This window comes from Argentina anserina, chromosome 4 (genome assembly GCF_933775445.1).
Source record: "Argentina anserina chromosome 4, drPotAnse1.1, whole genome shotgun sequence".
Lineage (NCBI taxonomy): Eukaryota > Viridiplantae > Streptophyta > Magnoliopsida > Rosales > Rosaceae > Argentina > Argentina anserina.
The window spans coordinates 10,439,009-10,451,973 of NC_065875.1; the positions used below are offsets into that span (position 1 = coordinate 10,439,009).

The 12,965-nt window shown below is 38.5% G+C and overlaps 3 protein-coding genes across 3 annotated transcripts; 1 reads left to right on the forward strand and 2 right to left on the reverse strand.

The window, feature by feature from the left end:
- The first annotated feature begins 711 nt into the window (after positions 1-711).
- LOC126791601 (protein EMBRYO DEFECTIVE 1674-like) lies at positions 712-2,791 on the forward strand. The gene is made up of 5 exons (XM_050518079.1): positions 712-788; positions 823-944; positions 1,044-1,117; positions 1,542-1,686; positions 1,942-2,791. Exons 2-5 carry the CDS (start codon positions 837-839, stop codon positions 2,476-2,478), a joined length of 864 nt encoding a protein of 287 aa, XP_050374036.1. The 5' UTR covers positions 712-788; positions 823-836; the 3' UTR covers positions 2,479-2,791.
- Positions 2,792-3,014: 223 nt separating this feature from the next.
- LOC126790640 (vesicle transport protein GOT1-like) lies at positions 3,015-6,251 on the reverse strand. The gene is made up of 8 exons (XM_050516963.1): positions 6,229-6,251; positions 6,031-6,087; positions 5,852-5,899; positions 5,169-5,260; positions 4,979-5,059; positions 4,796-4,893; positions 4,631-4,712; positions 3,015-3,312 (listed from the first exon to the last, which is right to left on the reverse strand). Exons 3-8 carry the CDS (start codon positions 5,880-5,882, stop codon positions 3,274-3,276), a joined length of 423 nt encoding a protein of 140 aa, XP_050372920.1. The 5' UTR covers positions 5,883-5,899; positions 6,031-6,087; positions 6,229-6,251; the 3' UTR covers positions 3,015-3,273.
- A 1,029-nt stretch (positions 6,252-7,280) lies between these two features.
- On the reverse strand, positions 7,281-11,897 carry LOC126791079 (uncharacterized). Its single transcript, XM_050517482.1, has 7 exons — positions 11,094-11,897; positions 10,888-10,943; positions 10,580-10,689; positions 10,299-10,458; positions 8,425-8,517; positions 7,857-7,988; positions 7,281-7,440 (listed from the first exon to the last, which is right to left on the reverse strand). Exons 1-7 carry the CDS (start codon positions 11,860-11,862, stop codon positions 7,405-7,407), a joined length of 1,356 nt encoding a protein of 451 aa, XP_050373439.1. The 5' UTR covers positions 11,863-11,897; the 3' UTR covers positions 7,281-7,404.
- Between the last annotated feature and the right edge of the window lie 1,068 nt (positions 11,898-12,965).

The window sequence follows — 12,965 nt, forward strand, 5'->3', positions numbered from 1 at the left end:
CCATGTCTGCGAAGTTGCATGTTGCCAAAGCTTCGAGAAACATTGTAATTTGGTGAATGGATCTCAATTCAAGCGACCTCTAGATTTGTCCCCCAAAATTTATAATCTCATAAAAATCTCCCGATGCAATCCACTTCTCATAATTATTTCTTGGAAAAGAACGTAATAACTCCCAAGAAAAGTGGCCATGCCCTGCGTCAGGGTGAACGTAGAAGCTAGATAATCCACTTCTTCCCTTCAAGATGTTCTCAGCTCCGATGGCCTTCCAGGAGATTAATGTCTTCGGGTTTTATCAGTAGTCTAGTTTCCTTTGGTTGTCTGTTTGTTGTTGTTGTGTTGTTGTTTCATGCTTTAGTCTTTGTTTCTCCTGGTTGTAAGCTCTTCTTCTTTAATGAAAGTATTATTCAGACCGGAACTGGCTATATTTAGAAAGCCGACTTGAGTCGACGAGCATTACACTTGGTTTCCGAAAGGTTAGCCACGTTTCCCTGATGCATTTGGACTAGCGTATTCAAAACACACTTTTTGAAATTATTTTCATGACTCTGCACATCTTAAATTACAACCCACAGATAATGAACATGTCTGAATCTGAACAATTTTAAAGTAAAATTCCAGGGAGATTTTTTTTTTAAATAAATGGAAGCATGAATCGTGGTCTCATCCAGCAACACCTTTTTTTTTCTTTTTTTGAGAATGGAGCAACACTTTAAACTGAAATGTTTTCACTCCCGAAATATATCAGCAATGTCACAACTTACAAGACTCGCAACAGCGCGAGTGAGACTTCGAGAGAGTGAGAGTTCCCGCCACTAGGAGAGAGAGAGAGAGAGAGGATGGTGTCAACTAGAAAATCGTCGGCCCCTGCAACACCGCCGACCCAATCCAGAAACCCTATAACCCCATTCTCTACCCCCAAAACCGTCTCTGCCTCCCTCAAATCGGTAATCCTCCTAACCCCTCTCTCTCTCTCTCTCTCTCTCTCTCTCTCTCTGTGTATTTGAGTTTGCCCCAATTTATCCACCTAATTTTGATTTCCATAGATATTCTTGGAGGATTGGTGGCTCGTCAAGGCTCAAGGAAACGCATTGGCTGTTGAAGGCTTCGCTAAATCACAGTAATTCCTATCATCATCTTTCACATTTTCCAGTTTTCATATCAATCTTTTCCTTTCGCGTGTCGTTTGATGAATCAAATGGAATATTTGTCTTTATTTCTTCCACGACGGATTGAGTGATCGTACTTCTGTCATTCTTAGCTACGTTTACCTGTGTTTAGTTTGCATCTTTTGGGTGTGTGTTTCTTGGTATATTCGTGATTAGAAAACATCAATTTCTTAAATTTTGTACTTTTTAATCTCAACCAGCATTTTGTTCATCCTGCCTATTCCTATTGTGAAAGAGGGCCATGGGAGACCATTGGTTAGCGAAACAAAAAAACATTCTTTTTTAGGATTTCGAAACTGCCGAGTTTGAATCATAAATAGAGTACCCAACAAGATAATTCTTCATGTTACACCTTTCCTGATTTTTATGTGACAGGAGATCTGCACAAAGAACTTTTAGCTCAGCAGCAATTTCAAAGAGACATACTGCCACAAGTCTTGAGACAACAGATGGCGTCATTGTCACACTCGGTGGTTCCTTAAATATCTCTCGCACAAGTCAGAACGGTTTTCTGCCCGAGGTATGTCATACCTTGCTATGCTAAATCCTAGAAAACCCTAAATGTAAAGGATTAAAAGATATTGAATGCTATGTCAAGAGTACATTATTGCCTCGGGATCAGTATGTTCTAATTGCAATGCTTCCATGGAAAACATGAAAAGAGAAATCATCACCATATGAATGAGGGAATATTGATCACTCTGTGTGTGTGTTTAAGGTTGTGTCTGTACAGCTACTTCCAAATGGGTTAAGCTTGTGCCAGCTAATCTGACAGGTATACAATCGCTATCTGCCTGGATTTCCATTTGACTGGAAAGAGCATGCGGCTGGTTTGTCGGGTCAAGGTTCTACATCAAGTTCCTCAGCCAGAAATTCATCTCAAAAGTACAACAGGTCATTAGAAGACGGTGAAAGTAATCCGTTAACATTTTCCATAGCTGATGTCCCGATGACAGTTACACGTGATTGCATAATGTCTTGTACTGGAGATTCTAAACAACTGAAGACCATTTTCGATGATATACTGAGAACATCCCGGGAAAATGTTTATGGAGATACCACTCCGCAAATGAACTCAAACACGGAAGATGTGGAAGCTGGACGAAACGCCACGCCAACCACGGCTAAGAGTGTTAAGATTGATGGTGAAAATAATCAGAGTACAGACATTTGGTCAAAAAACAGCCAGAAAACTAAGAAGGGAATCTCTTCCCGAAAAAAACAGACCAACACGAAACCTGTACCGACAAGATCAAGTACCAGGCTGAAGAATCTCGAAAGCAAGGAAAGACGCATCAGCAATCTAGCTTAGGACTGAGAACCACAAGGGGTGCGTTAGGTCTGGGTGTTGCCGTCTCCAATCAAGGTAAAGCAACTTGCAGAAAGAAAGACACATCTCTCATTCCCAACTGAGAGAACTCAAGAAAATGCAGCATTTCTGGATGTTCTGTATATAATCAAGTGTGCCAATCATTTAGTCAGTATTGTTTAAGAATTGCTCAGTTGTTCTTATATTTTGCATTATACGAACTTGTTTTTGCCATGATCTTTTTAGCCCATGTTTACAGATTACCTTACTGATTCACTTCCAAGGCTTAACCATGTCAATAGAGGCTGGCAGATTCGCAAAACTGGATTAAAATCCAACTCAACTGTTAAATGAAATACAAACTCGAGATATTCTTTAATCTTTATTCTTTTGGTTCATTCTTTGCATCAGTGTAGTATGGTTTGATTTCGATTGATTTTGTAAGCTGCATTAGTGTAAGATTATCATTGTCGACTCAAAATACATACCTCTTTGAGAAGTATCCAAAAGCAACTATAGGTCATTGAGAATTTTCGAATACTATAAACACGTGACAATTTGAATAGTGAATCATTCAAAAGTAACATAAGCTTGACAAGAACAAAAGAATCAAACTACCAGACAGCTACAGATAAAGCTCATCCTATTTTTCTTTAACTTCTTTTTTCTTTAAAGATAAAGCTCAGTAATTTCCTACAGTCAAATTGTGGGCAGAAAATAAAAGAATCAGTTTATCCATCTAACGTATATTACAAGATTACAGGTTCGCCGCATCAGATTTGGAACTTTGTTTCCTGGCTACACAGGTACCCGTCGACCACGATATCGGTCAAAGAACTGCAATAAGAAATGGGATAAAAAAACATCAGATCAGAACTAGCTTATGGAGAAAAAGAGAAGACATTCACCCTACATTCTACTCAATCAAGCAAGAATCACATGAACACGAGCCAATTATCCTGGAGCATTTGAGAGTGGTATGACTCTGAATCTGTAAGTTATCCTCATGATTCAACAAGGTCACTGCACAGGAATGCTACCAAGCTAATTCAGGTGTAGTTCTTGTATGTAACCAAGTAATCTACAAGTCTACATATAGAAAAGGCAAAAAACAAAAAAACCCTTAAAAATAATTTTCAGAATTCAAAAAAGAGCCGTCTTTCAGTCATTTATTTGACTTTAATTGTTAAATGATAAGTCACCTTGACATGGGCCTTAAACTAATAACCTACTGCAACCTCAGTGGTAGAGATTTCATGGATCAGAAATTTTCAGCATTTCACGCATTATGGAAGTTCTGGGCACCTTCTTCCATGATAGTTGGACAAAACTGAATACTTATGAAAAAATTCATCGCCTAATGAAATATACACAGTAATCAAACCCAATAGAAGCAACCAAGGCAACTAAAATCTTTTAAAACAAATTTGAAGATCTGCCCACACCACGGTCCAAAATCATTGGACATCGACCACACAAATAACCACTAGCTTTTTTATTTTACTTTTAATTTTCTGATTGATAAGAGCAAACAACCTTAGTTGATTGATGAAAGGACCAATCTGATCACTACCTAACTAAAGCTAAACCCATTCAGAGATGTCTCGTATTCAAATACTTTAAAGCCACCATAAATAATCACGTACTGTTTTTTGGGTTATATATAAGATAAGGCTCAAAGACTTTCAATTTTGCTCCTACAAAATGTCAATTTAACTAGCTAACCATCTAGGCATATACCAAAGCATATTATGATTAAGAACAACTTACTCGAACAAAAGGGTGGCCTCAAATACAATTACAGTAAACACTTGAGTCAGATTCTACAAGGGAGACCTCATAAGGGGAAAATAACAATTATAACTTCACATAAGCATGTGTGTGTGGTGCATGCGAAGTTATCAGCAGCAGTAACAAGGGATGGGGGAAAAGGAAGATAATCAGTCATTTACTTCTTAAAAAATAGTATCCAGTTTAATAGAGTCTCAAGTTTGCACCTGTCAACTCATAAAAGAATATCACATTGTCTTTTATGCTTAAACTCGGTTTTTAGGACATTAAAATGTCTAGACTAATTCTTATGACAAAATATAGATGTAAATAACTACCAAAAAACACCACACAAAAAGGAGTGAACCCCACTAAGTGAACATACCGATCTAACAAATGGCTGTTGGAACACCCATCCCAGAATTGGAATCTTCTGCAGAAACACTGCCAGTGTTGGCCAAAAGCCACTGCACAACATACTTTTCATCAATAACATACATCGAACAGAGTATAACAGTATGAAAAGGGTCCAAGTAACAATTGTACAGACCTGAAGAGTACAATGAAACCATATGCCTCCAGAATCATGCCCAGGATTGGCCACCCTATGAGCACAAAGAAGAACCCAACACCAAAAGAAATTGACCCCTGTATAGTTGCAGAAATTCAACAGTGAAAACAGATAGTTGAAATACACGGCCAGTGATCCAGACAAAAGTTTAAGATCAAAAACCTTGAAATTTTGACGTTTCATGAAGAATTGCATCGTGGACTTAAATCCAATGGTTAAAGTCACCCCTGAGAAGAAGAGGATCTGATTAAACAAATAAGAAGTGTTAAAACGCATATCATGTCCAACAACAAAGATAAATACAACGAAAGCAGATAACTTAGCAAAAGGAGTAGATGTAAAATGCACTCACATTGCCCATTGCAAGTAATCCCTTGTCAAAGAAGAAAACCATTCCCAGGAATGAGAAGAATACACCAAATCCAGTCAATCCTAGTCCGATCTCTGTCTCATGTAATAATTGCATGAATTAGAGGTGACACCATATATTCAAATACATTAGACACTGCTCAACTGGCAATCAATCCAACCGTTCTCAATAATATTTAAACCCAAGTAGGAAGAGTCAGGACAAGCAATGCAGAAAAACTTAACAGCCAAATCGACATTCTATAATAGCTTCTGTTAAATTATGCCATACACATTTTCACCACAACAGAAAATCACATTTTTTGCAATTCAGCCATTCACTGCACATAATTTTACACATACTCGGAAAAGGACACACTACAGTGACTACACTCAACTATAGTGCCAGATTCAGTGAATTAGCAGTACTGGTAGAAACCATAACCAAACTCTATGCAAGACAGCTTTGGCCACACAATACTCGACTATATTGGCAGATGTAATGAATTATCATACTAATAATCGGAACCAAATCTTAAACAGAGCAACTACTGTCACACTAGACTCAACTAGAGTGCCAGATTTACTGAATCAACAAACATCATTATATCTAAAACATGAAAGATGTAAAGCAAGAAAGTAACTAAAGAATCCAAATCTCTACGGGAATAGCAAAGCTCGACTCACTTTTCCGATCATTCATCTCGAAGGAAACCATTGTTGCTGACCGAGTCACTGCAAAGAGCAAGCAATAAACACAGAAATGAGAAAAGAATTCACAGATCAAACACACGAATCATAACGAAGAAAAATCCAGACGAAGATTAGGGATTCGATGAAGAATCAGATGCATGCGGCAACAGTACCTTAGAGAAATCTGAAGAATAGGAACTCGATTTGGACGATGAGGATCTTGCGAGGACCTGTAAAGAAGGAGATTGCGAGTCAGCTCAGCGAGTTAGATGGAGGAGATACCCAATCTAATAGCCCTAATTTTCATCTTCAATTCTTCATCTAATATATTCCTAGGGTTTCTGCGCTACCAAACCAGAGAGAGAGCGAACCTGAGAGAGAGAGAGAGAGAGAGAGAGACTGTGTGCGAAGCAGAGTGAGAGGTTGGAGCGGAAATGGGCTTGTTAGGAGAGAGAGAGAGAGAGAGAGAGAGGAGAGAGAGAGAGAAGGGGCGCGTGACGAACACCGAGGAAACAAAGAGGGAGAGCTTCGCTCATTATATACTCCCCTTGGGTGCCCGTTTTTAGCCGGTTCGGAATATTTAAGTCAATGCAACCATTTTATGGTGATACTGTGTGACCAATAGGACTTCAGCTTTTGGCCTACTTTCTTAACTTACAGTGGCTTTTCCTTAATTTTTTTCCTAATAAAACCTTCTTCTTCTTCTTCTTCTTCTTCTTCTTCTTCTTCTTCTTTCGGTTGAACCCTCTCTTTTCTTCATTAGCTTCTCTAAGTTCTTTTCATTACCAAAAACTTCTAAGTTCTTTAATCTAAAAGAAAAGAGTTTTTAAGTTATAAGCTAGGTTATGGTTATGGTTATGGTGATGGCGTGTGACCAATACAGTCAAACAAATCACTTAGTAGTACTCTTTTATTCTATCACTCAAATATCTCATATCGTGAGTTTGAGCCGAAGTATAGGCGTTTGTGCTCCTTTGAACAAAAGATCCATTGAGAGTAAGGACCATTTTTATGTTTTTGTTTCTCTTAGTCCTGAGATTCTTGAAAATTCATGATTATAAAAGCGTATTAAGCTCGGAACTTTGTATTTATTCATTTTTCGTGAGAAACGTTTAACTGCAAAAAGTAACCATTTTAGAATGTCTAAGCACTTCTAAACACTGATTTGATTGAGAAGTCTCCCCATTATCCAACTCTGCAAATCTACAATGATTGTAGGATTTGTAGCTAGCTAAACTTGAGAAAATGAAGACATTAAACCCATGGTAGAAGTCTAGTATGAGAGGTGGCACAGTGAAGATGCAACTGTCAGCTAGAAAGCTGCTGCAGTGCAAGATATGTAAACATCCAAACAATGTGTGAACTACTTACATTGCAAAATGCTGAAAAAAACATAAATTCAGATATAACTATTTGTGCGATGACACTGTATAATTGATTGATATTAGAGCTGATTTCCAATAGTAACTACACAATGTGTTTCCTGATTGTTATATAATGGATTCGCAGTGTGCTTCCTTCATGGTTATCTTCTAACTAGACTATTGCTATTGTCCATCACCTACACCTTTAAAAGATGATACCTGTCAACAAAAGGAAAAGACTATTAGAAAATAAACACATAAAACCTTCATTTGAAATATATATATCTATATATATTAATAACAATAACAGATAACCAAATTTACAAGTTGCAACACCATTCTTAAAATTTATTTTCATCATTTGCCAAGGAACATGTCATGAAAGAGTACTATCAGAACACATAGATTTATGCATCCAAACGACAGAAGCCATATAAGGGGGGGGGGGGGGGGGGGGGGGGGGGGGGTTTATCATTTGGCTTTGAATATTGATTAATTATGGAGTTCTATTATTCAAGACTTAGATCGTCCACAAAATTTCTTGTTATGCCCGACTGCTATATCAATGGAGCTTAAATTTTAACAGAGTTTAAATTAGCATAAGAAAAATGTGTCCAGAGATTTAAGCAACCTACCAAACCCAGGGCTTCTGCTGCTATTCTCTGGCTCTCTTCACTGCAAATACCAACAAGCATGCTCATAAGAAATTCTCTCTGATCCAATTTTAAGTGTTTCTCCAAGCCTCGGGCCACCATCTCCATCTCAGGCTGCACAGCAAAATTTCATCATCAAAGTTATCCCAAACACAAAACAAAATTAGGAAGACACGTCAGTTTCTCATGATGCAAGTCTACATTAATCAGAAACCAATCCCAGTAGCTACAGATTGACAATGTCAGTTTGCAGAAAAGAAGATGAAACTATATACAGTACTGGGAAGTTAAGCAAAACGTAAATTTTCAAGAATAGAAAGTTTTAAACAAAACAGGTAAATATACAAGGATAAAAAGATTTTCCACAGAAAACACTAACAAATGTTTAAAAAATGCAGGTGAAGACCAAAAAAAAACCTATAAAGCAAACGGCCTATGAAAGATAGTACTCAGACAGTCTAAGAAGAGAAATAGAGGCCATCTAATGTCTTAAGTCAAAATTGCTGCTCTCTTGTGGTAAAACTGTTGCATGAATAAACAGAGCACATACTGAAGACTCTTCGGGAGGGAAAATCCGCCAAACAAGGCATATCTTTGACAGTTCCATTACTGCTTCTGCATGTTTACCTTGCATTACTGAAGCCTATAATCAACAAGTATAGAGCATAAGTGGCAAAGCTTCACAGTTTTATATGTAAACAATTCATAGAGCAAATAGGATGCAATAAATGGAGAACTTAAGACACACCAATTAACAAGGCATTCTACCAAGAAATGAGAAAATTCATTAAATAGATATACTGTCTATGTATCTAAGATTCCTCCTCCTTATCAACCCCATATGTAACCAGATTGGTAATGCCTCTGCTTTAGTAAATAATGTAAACCCAAGACCCAGATTGATCATTTCTATTATAACTTTGAGAACAGCAAAATAGATCTAAAGTTCCCTAAAGTTCTTTTGTTTTTGCTTTTTCCTTTCTTTTTCTTCTTTTTTGAGAAACAGGCAAACAGCTATGCTAACAAAACAAGAGGCAAATACAAAGAAGCAGATGCGAAGTCCAAAGAAACACAAAGGAAGGAGCTAGCGCATGAGAATAGATTGCTCGACTAGATTTAAAACAGGAAAATGTTTGAAACCAAGACCAGAACAGCTTGCCAATTTAGAATAGCAGACGAGTTATTTTCTATAAATTCCCAACAATAAATACAAAGGTACCCAGGACTCCACTCTCTGACGCAGCACAGTAGCTGCTTATCATTTGGCTCACAAGCTCTAAGAACTTGTCTATAAATTCCCAACAATAAATACAAAGGTACCCAGGACTCCACTCTCTGACGCAGCACAGTAGCTGCTTAGGAACCTAGATCACAAGCTCTAAGAACTGTAGGTTAAGCACACACTAATTTTAGGATTCACTCCCAGGCTTCACACCTTAGTCTAGGCTTCACACCCAAAACACTATGATTTGGGAATCTCTCCCAGGTTTCTCACCTTAATCCTATCACAGGAAAATTCAGTATTTTGTTCTTCTCGAAAGCGTTTTCTTTTTCTTTTCTATATTTTCAGAGAAAGAGAATTAGTAAGTTCTCGATAAAAATCTAGCTCAAACTCTCACTAAAGAATCCATTACTTCCTCAGGAATGAAAAAAAATTGATCTAATTTCGTTTATGCATTTCGATTAGGGTCGTATTCTATAGTTACGACACTGATATTCTTATTCAACATAGCATATCTCAGCCCATTGGCTTTTACAGTTATTTATACTAGGTTCTATAATTGACACTAACTAGCTTTTAAGACTCTTTAGGACTCTTGAAATTCAGAAACTGAAACATAAAAGACCTAATAAATAAAAACTTAATACTCCTAAACTGAACAGAAACAAAAGGACATAAGTAAACTCTTGAAATAACACTAAGCCTAAAAACTCTTTGGATCAGACTTCTTCTCAGCTGCTAATTAAAATCCTGAGATCAATAAATCAACCATAAAGAAAGGTAATGATCAGCTGCTCTAGTTTTTCATCTCTTCCATTCATAAACCTTGAAAGGGTTGGCATGATGTCCTCATCACTCTCTCTCCCACAAATCTTCCATTCCAGCATATGAAATTCCATTTAAACAACCCATAATAAAGCTAACACCCCTTCTGCCGAAAGCATAACACTATCACTTAACAAATCAATACTCCTCAAAGAACTGGTATCACTCACTCCTGCCTCTAAAGCACTTACTTTCTGATGTATATTTGTACATACCACATAGTCACCTAGTTTTCTACACAATGTTTGGCAATTTTCCTTTCACTGAATATGATGTTAAAGTGCCTAACTATGACACAGGAGGAACTTGCACTGTGCCCAGACATACACTAATATATGACAGGATCACAGTAAATGGAGAAACAGTGAGAAAAGTACCCAAGCCTGCAAAAAACATGAACGTGTCCGTGCAGCCACAGCTGCAGACACAATTTGTCCAGCACGAACATTCTGAAGGCCAATATTCTCAGCAAGCCCAGCTATGAATTGCCGAACATCTTCACCCTCGATCTCAACACCTTCAGAATCACTCGGTGCCCTGCACAAGTACTGAATAAGTTAAAAACTTATAGAAAGCAAATTATTCCCAAAAAAAAATTTAAAAAAAAGAGCAATTAGAAACTAAGGTAAATGTCACACATGGCACCCCAGAAGCATACCTGCTGCACACATTTAAGGCAAAGTCAACAGACACACGGTACAATGAATCCCGTGTATTTGTAGTATCAAAGGAGACCCGGACTCCATATGTCCTGCATATTTGACGTAACTGCTCACCCACTCAGGCAAAGTATACAGTGTGTGATGAATTTATCAGTTAACACAGCACCAAATTCTAATTACAAACTACGATAACAATTAGACTCCAATATTGTCCCAGAATGTAAGAGATCGTTTTCTTTCATGAATAAAAATTATAGAAATGTACTGAACAATGAACTAGATTAAAGAAAAAAAAAGCACTGACATGAATTATATCATCCTCGATAATGTCCTTCCCGCTCATTCTATCGTCCGTGATTGCTGCAAATCAAGTGGATGAGTTGAAAATCATATATGGAAATCACAAAACATTACGATGCTCTAAGAAATATGCAAGATTCACCAACAACAAAAACAAAACCTAGTAATGAAATCAATATAAACACGAAAATTTTCAGTTTAGGAAGCAACCTCTAACCAATCTATTAGCTTCTCTCTGGTGCTCCTCATTATCCCCTCCGAAAATCGGCCGGGAAGTTGTAGTTGGCCACCATTGAGGAAGCCTCTCTCCGAATCGAACCCGATTCTTGAACACTCTCCCCATCCCAGCCACAGACGACAGAGGATCATCCAAAATGCCCAAACCCCTTGTCTTCTTGACACCAGCCTCAGCTGCTCTTGGCTTCTCTATCCTCGCCACCACAACCTCTTTCCCGCCAAGGCTCCTATCCCTCCTCGTCACCACCTTCTCCCTCCCGTAACCCGACCCGCTCCCAAGCCCTAATCTAATTAGCCCAACCAAAACCCTAAACCCCACCACGACGGCGCAGGTCACCACCACGAAGCTCCCGACGAACCGCAGCGTGGAGGGGCGGCAGGAGACGACGATTCTGCGCTCAGCGTCGACGGACACGAGGGTCTGGAGGTCGTCGACGGCGTCGGAGGCGGAGGAGAGGAAGCGGCGGAGGTAGAAGTGGGAGGAGTAGTAGAGGCTGTTCAGGTCGAAGGTGGCTTGGAATTTTTCGGCGTCAGAGGAAGTGTAGAAGGCGGGCTTGGCGGCGGGGTCGGTGGTGAGGGTGGTGGTGGCGGGGTTGGGCTTCCGTCGGCGGTTTCGGCGGTTTCGATTGGGTGGGCGAGGCATGGAGCAGGAGAAGGAGGCTTTGGGAGCGCATCGGTTGCGGGATCCACGGTGGTGGATTGGCGACGGAGCAAGCGAGGTGGCGGTGGCGGAGGAGTTCATGTAGAAGGAGCCAAAATGTATATTCCTGTGTGTTTGGAGCTCACTCTCTTCAGTCTTCACGGTCTTTTTTTTTTTTGGTCAATTTCACGGCCTTGTTATTCTAATTTCTACCGCACTTGTTCACGAGCGACGGTACGGGTGGGAAAAATGAATCAAACAAAACCGAACCAAGCCTTATCAACTAAATCAAGTAAGTTGGTTACTAAGTATTTCAGTTACCGAAACTTCGGTACGGTAATACCGAACCGACTTCTCTAAGTTCGGACGGTAATGGTAATGGTTTTAGCGAAAGTTGGTATCACCGTACCAACTGAGTTTTTTATTTTAATTATTTATTTTTAAATTTATTATTACATATATTGATCTTAGCCGTTGATATATGTCAAATTAGGGCTCGTCAACGGGCCGGCCTTGCAGGCTTGTATTAGAAGAAGAAAAAAACATAATACTCTTATTTAAGAGTTTGAAACAATAAAATAATTATTAGAAAACATTCTTAAAAAAAAAGTCACAAATAAATTCTAGTTTCGAAATATTGTCGATCGACACCGATAGATGTGATTGATATATATATTTAGGGACCCTGTAAAATTTTTGTCCGTTTTGAACATGGTTTGACCGTTTGTACCTACGGTTAACCAAAAAAATGTGTTTTGACATAATAAAACTTTATTGACCGGGGTTTTGTCAAATGGGTTTCTTTGTTGCGACCACGCACGATTGGTGACAAAAATAAAAATTAGGTGATTTCAAATATGTAAACAGCTTCCGATATTCGCATCTTAATAATCGGTTCTCCCTTTGGGCATATTAGTGGTGTTTTTGGTTTACTGAAAATTTCGACGATCAAACGAGGTCCGAATTGGATGAAATTATAAAATGGTCACTAAATATATATACCGATCATATCGGATGGTGTTGATCTATTCAGAGAAATTTCCTTCATATAGTCGCTTCATCATGCGATGGTTTTATTATAAATCTAATATAAAAGGTTATGATACATTAGTGGACACTTTGGCGATTGACAACTCCAGTTCGAAATATGGTCGATCGACACCAACAGATGTGATCAGTATATATATTTAGGGAATCAATGTCTA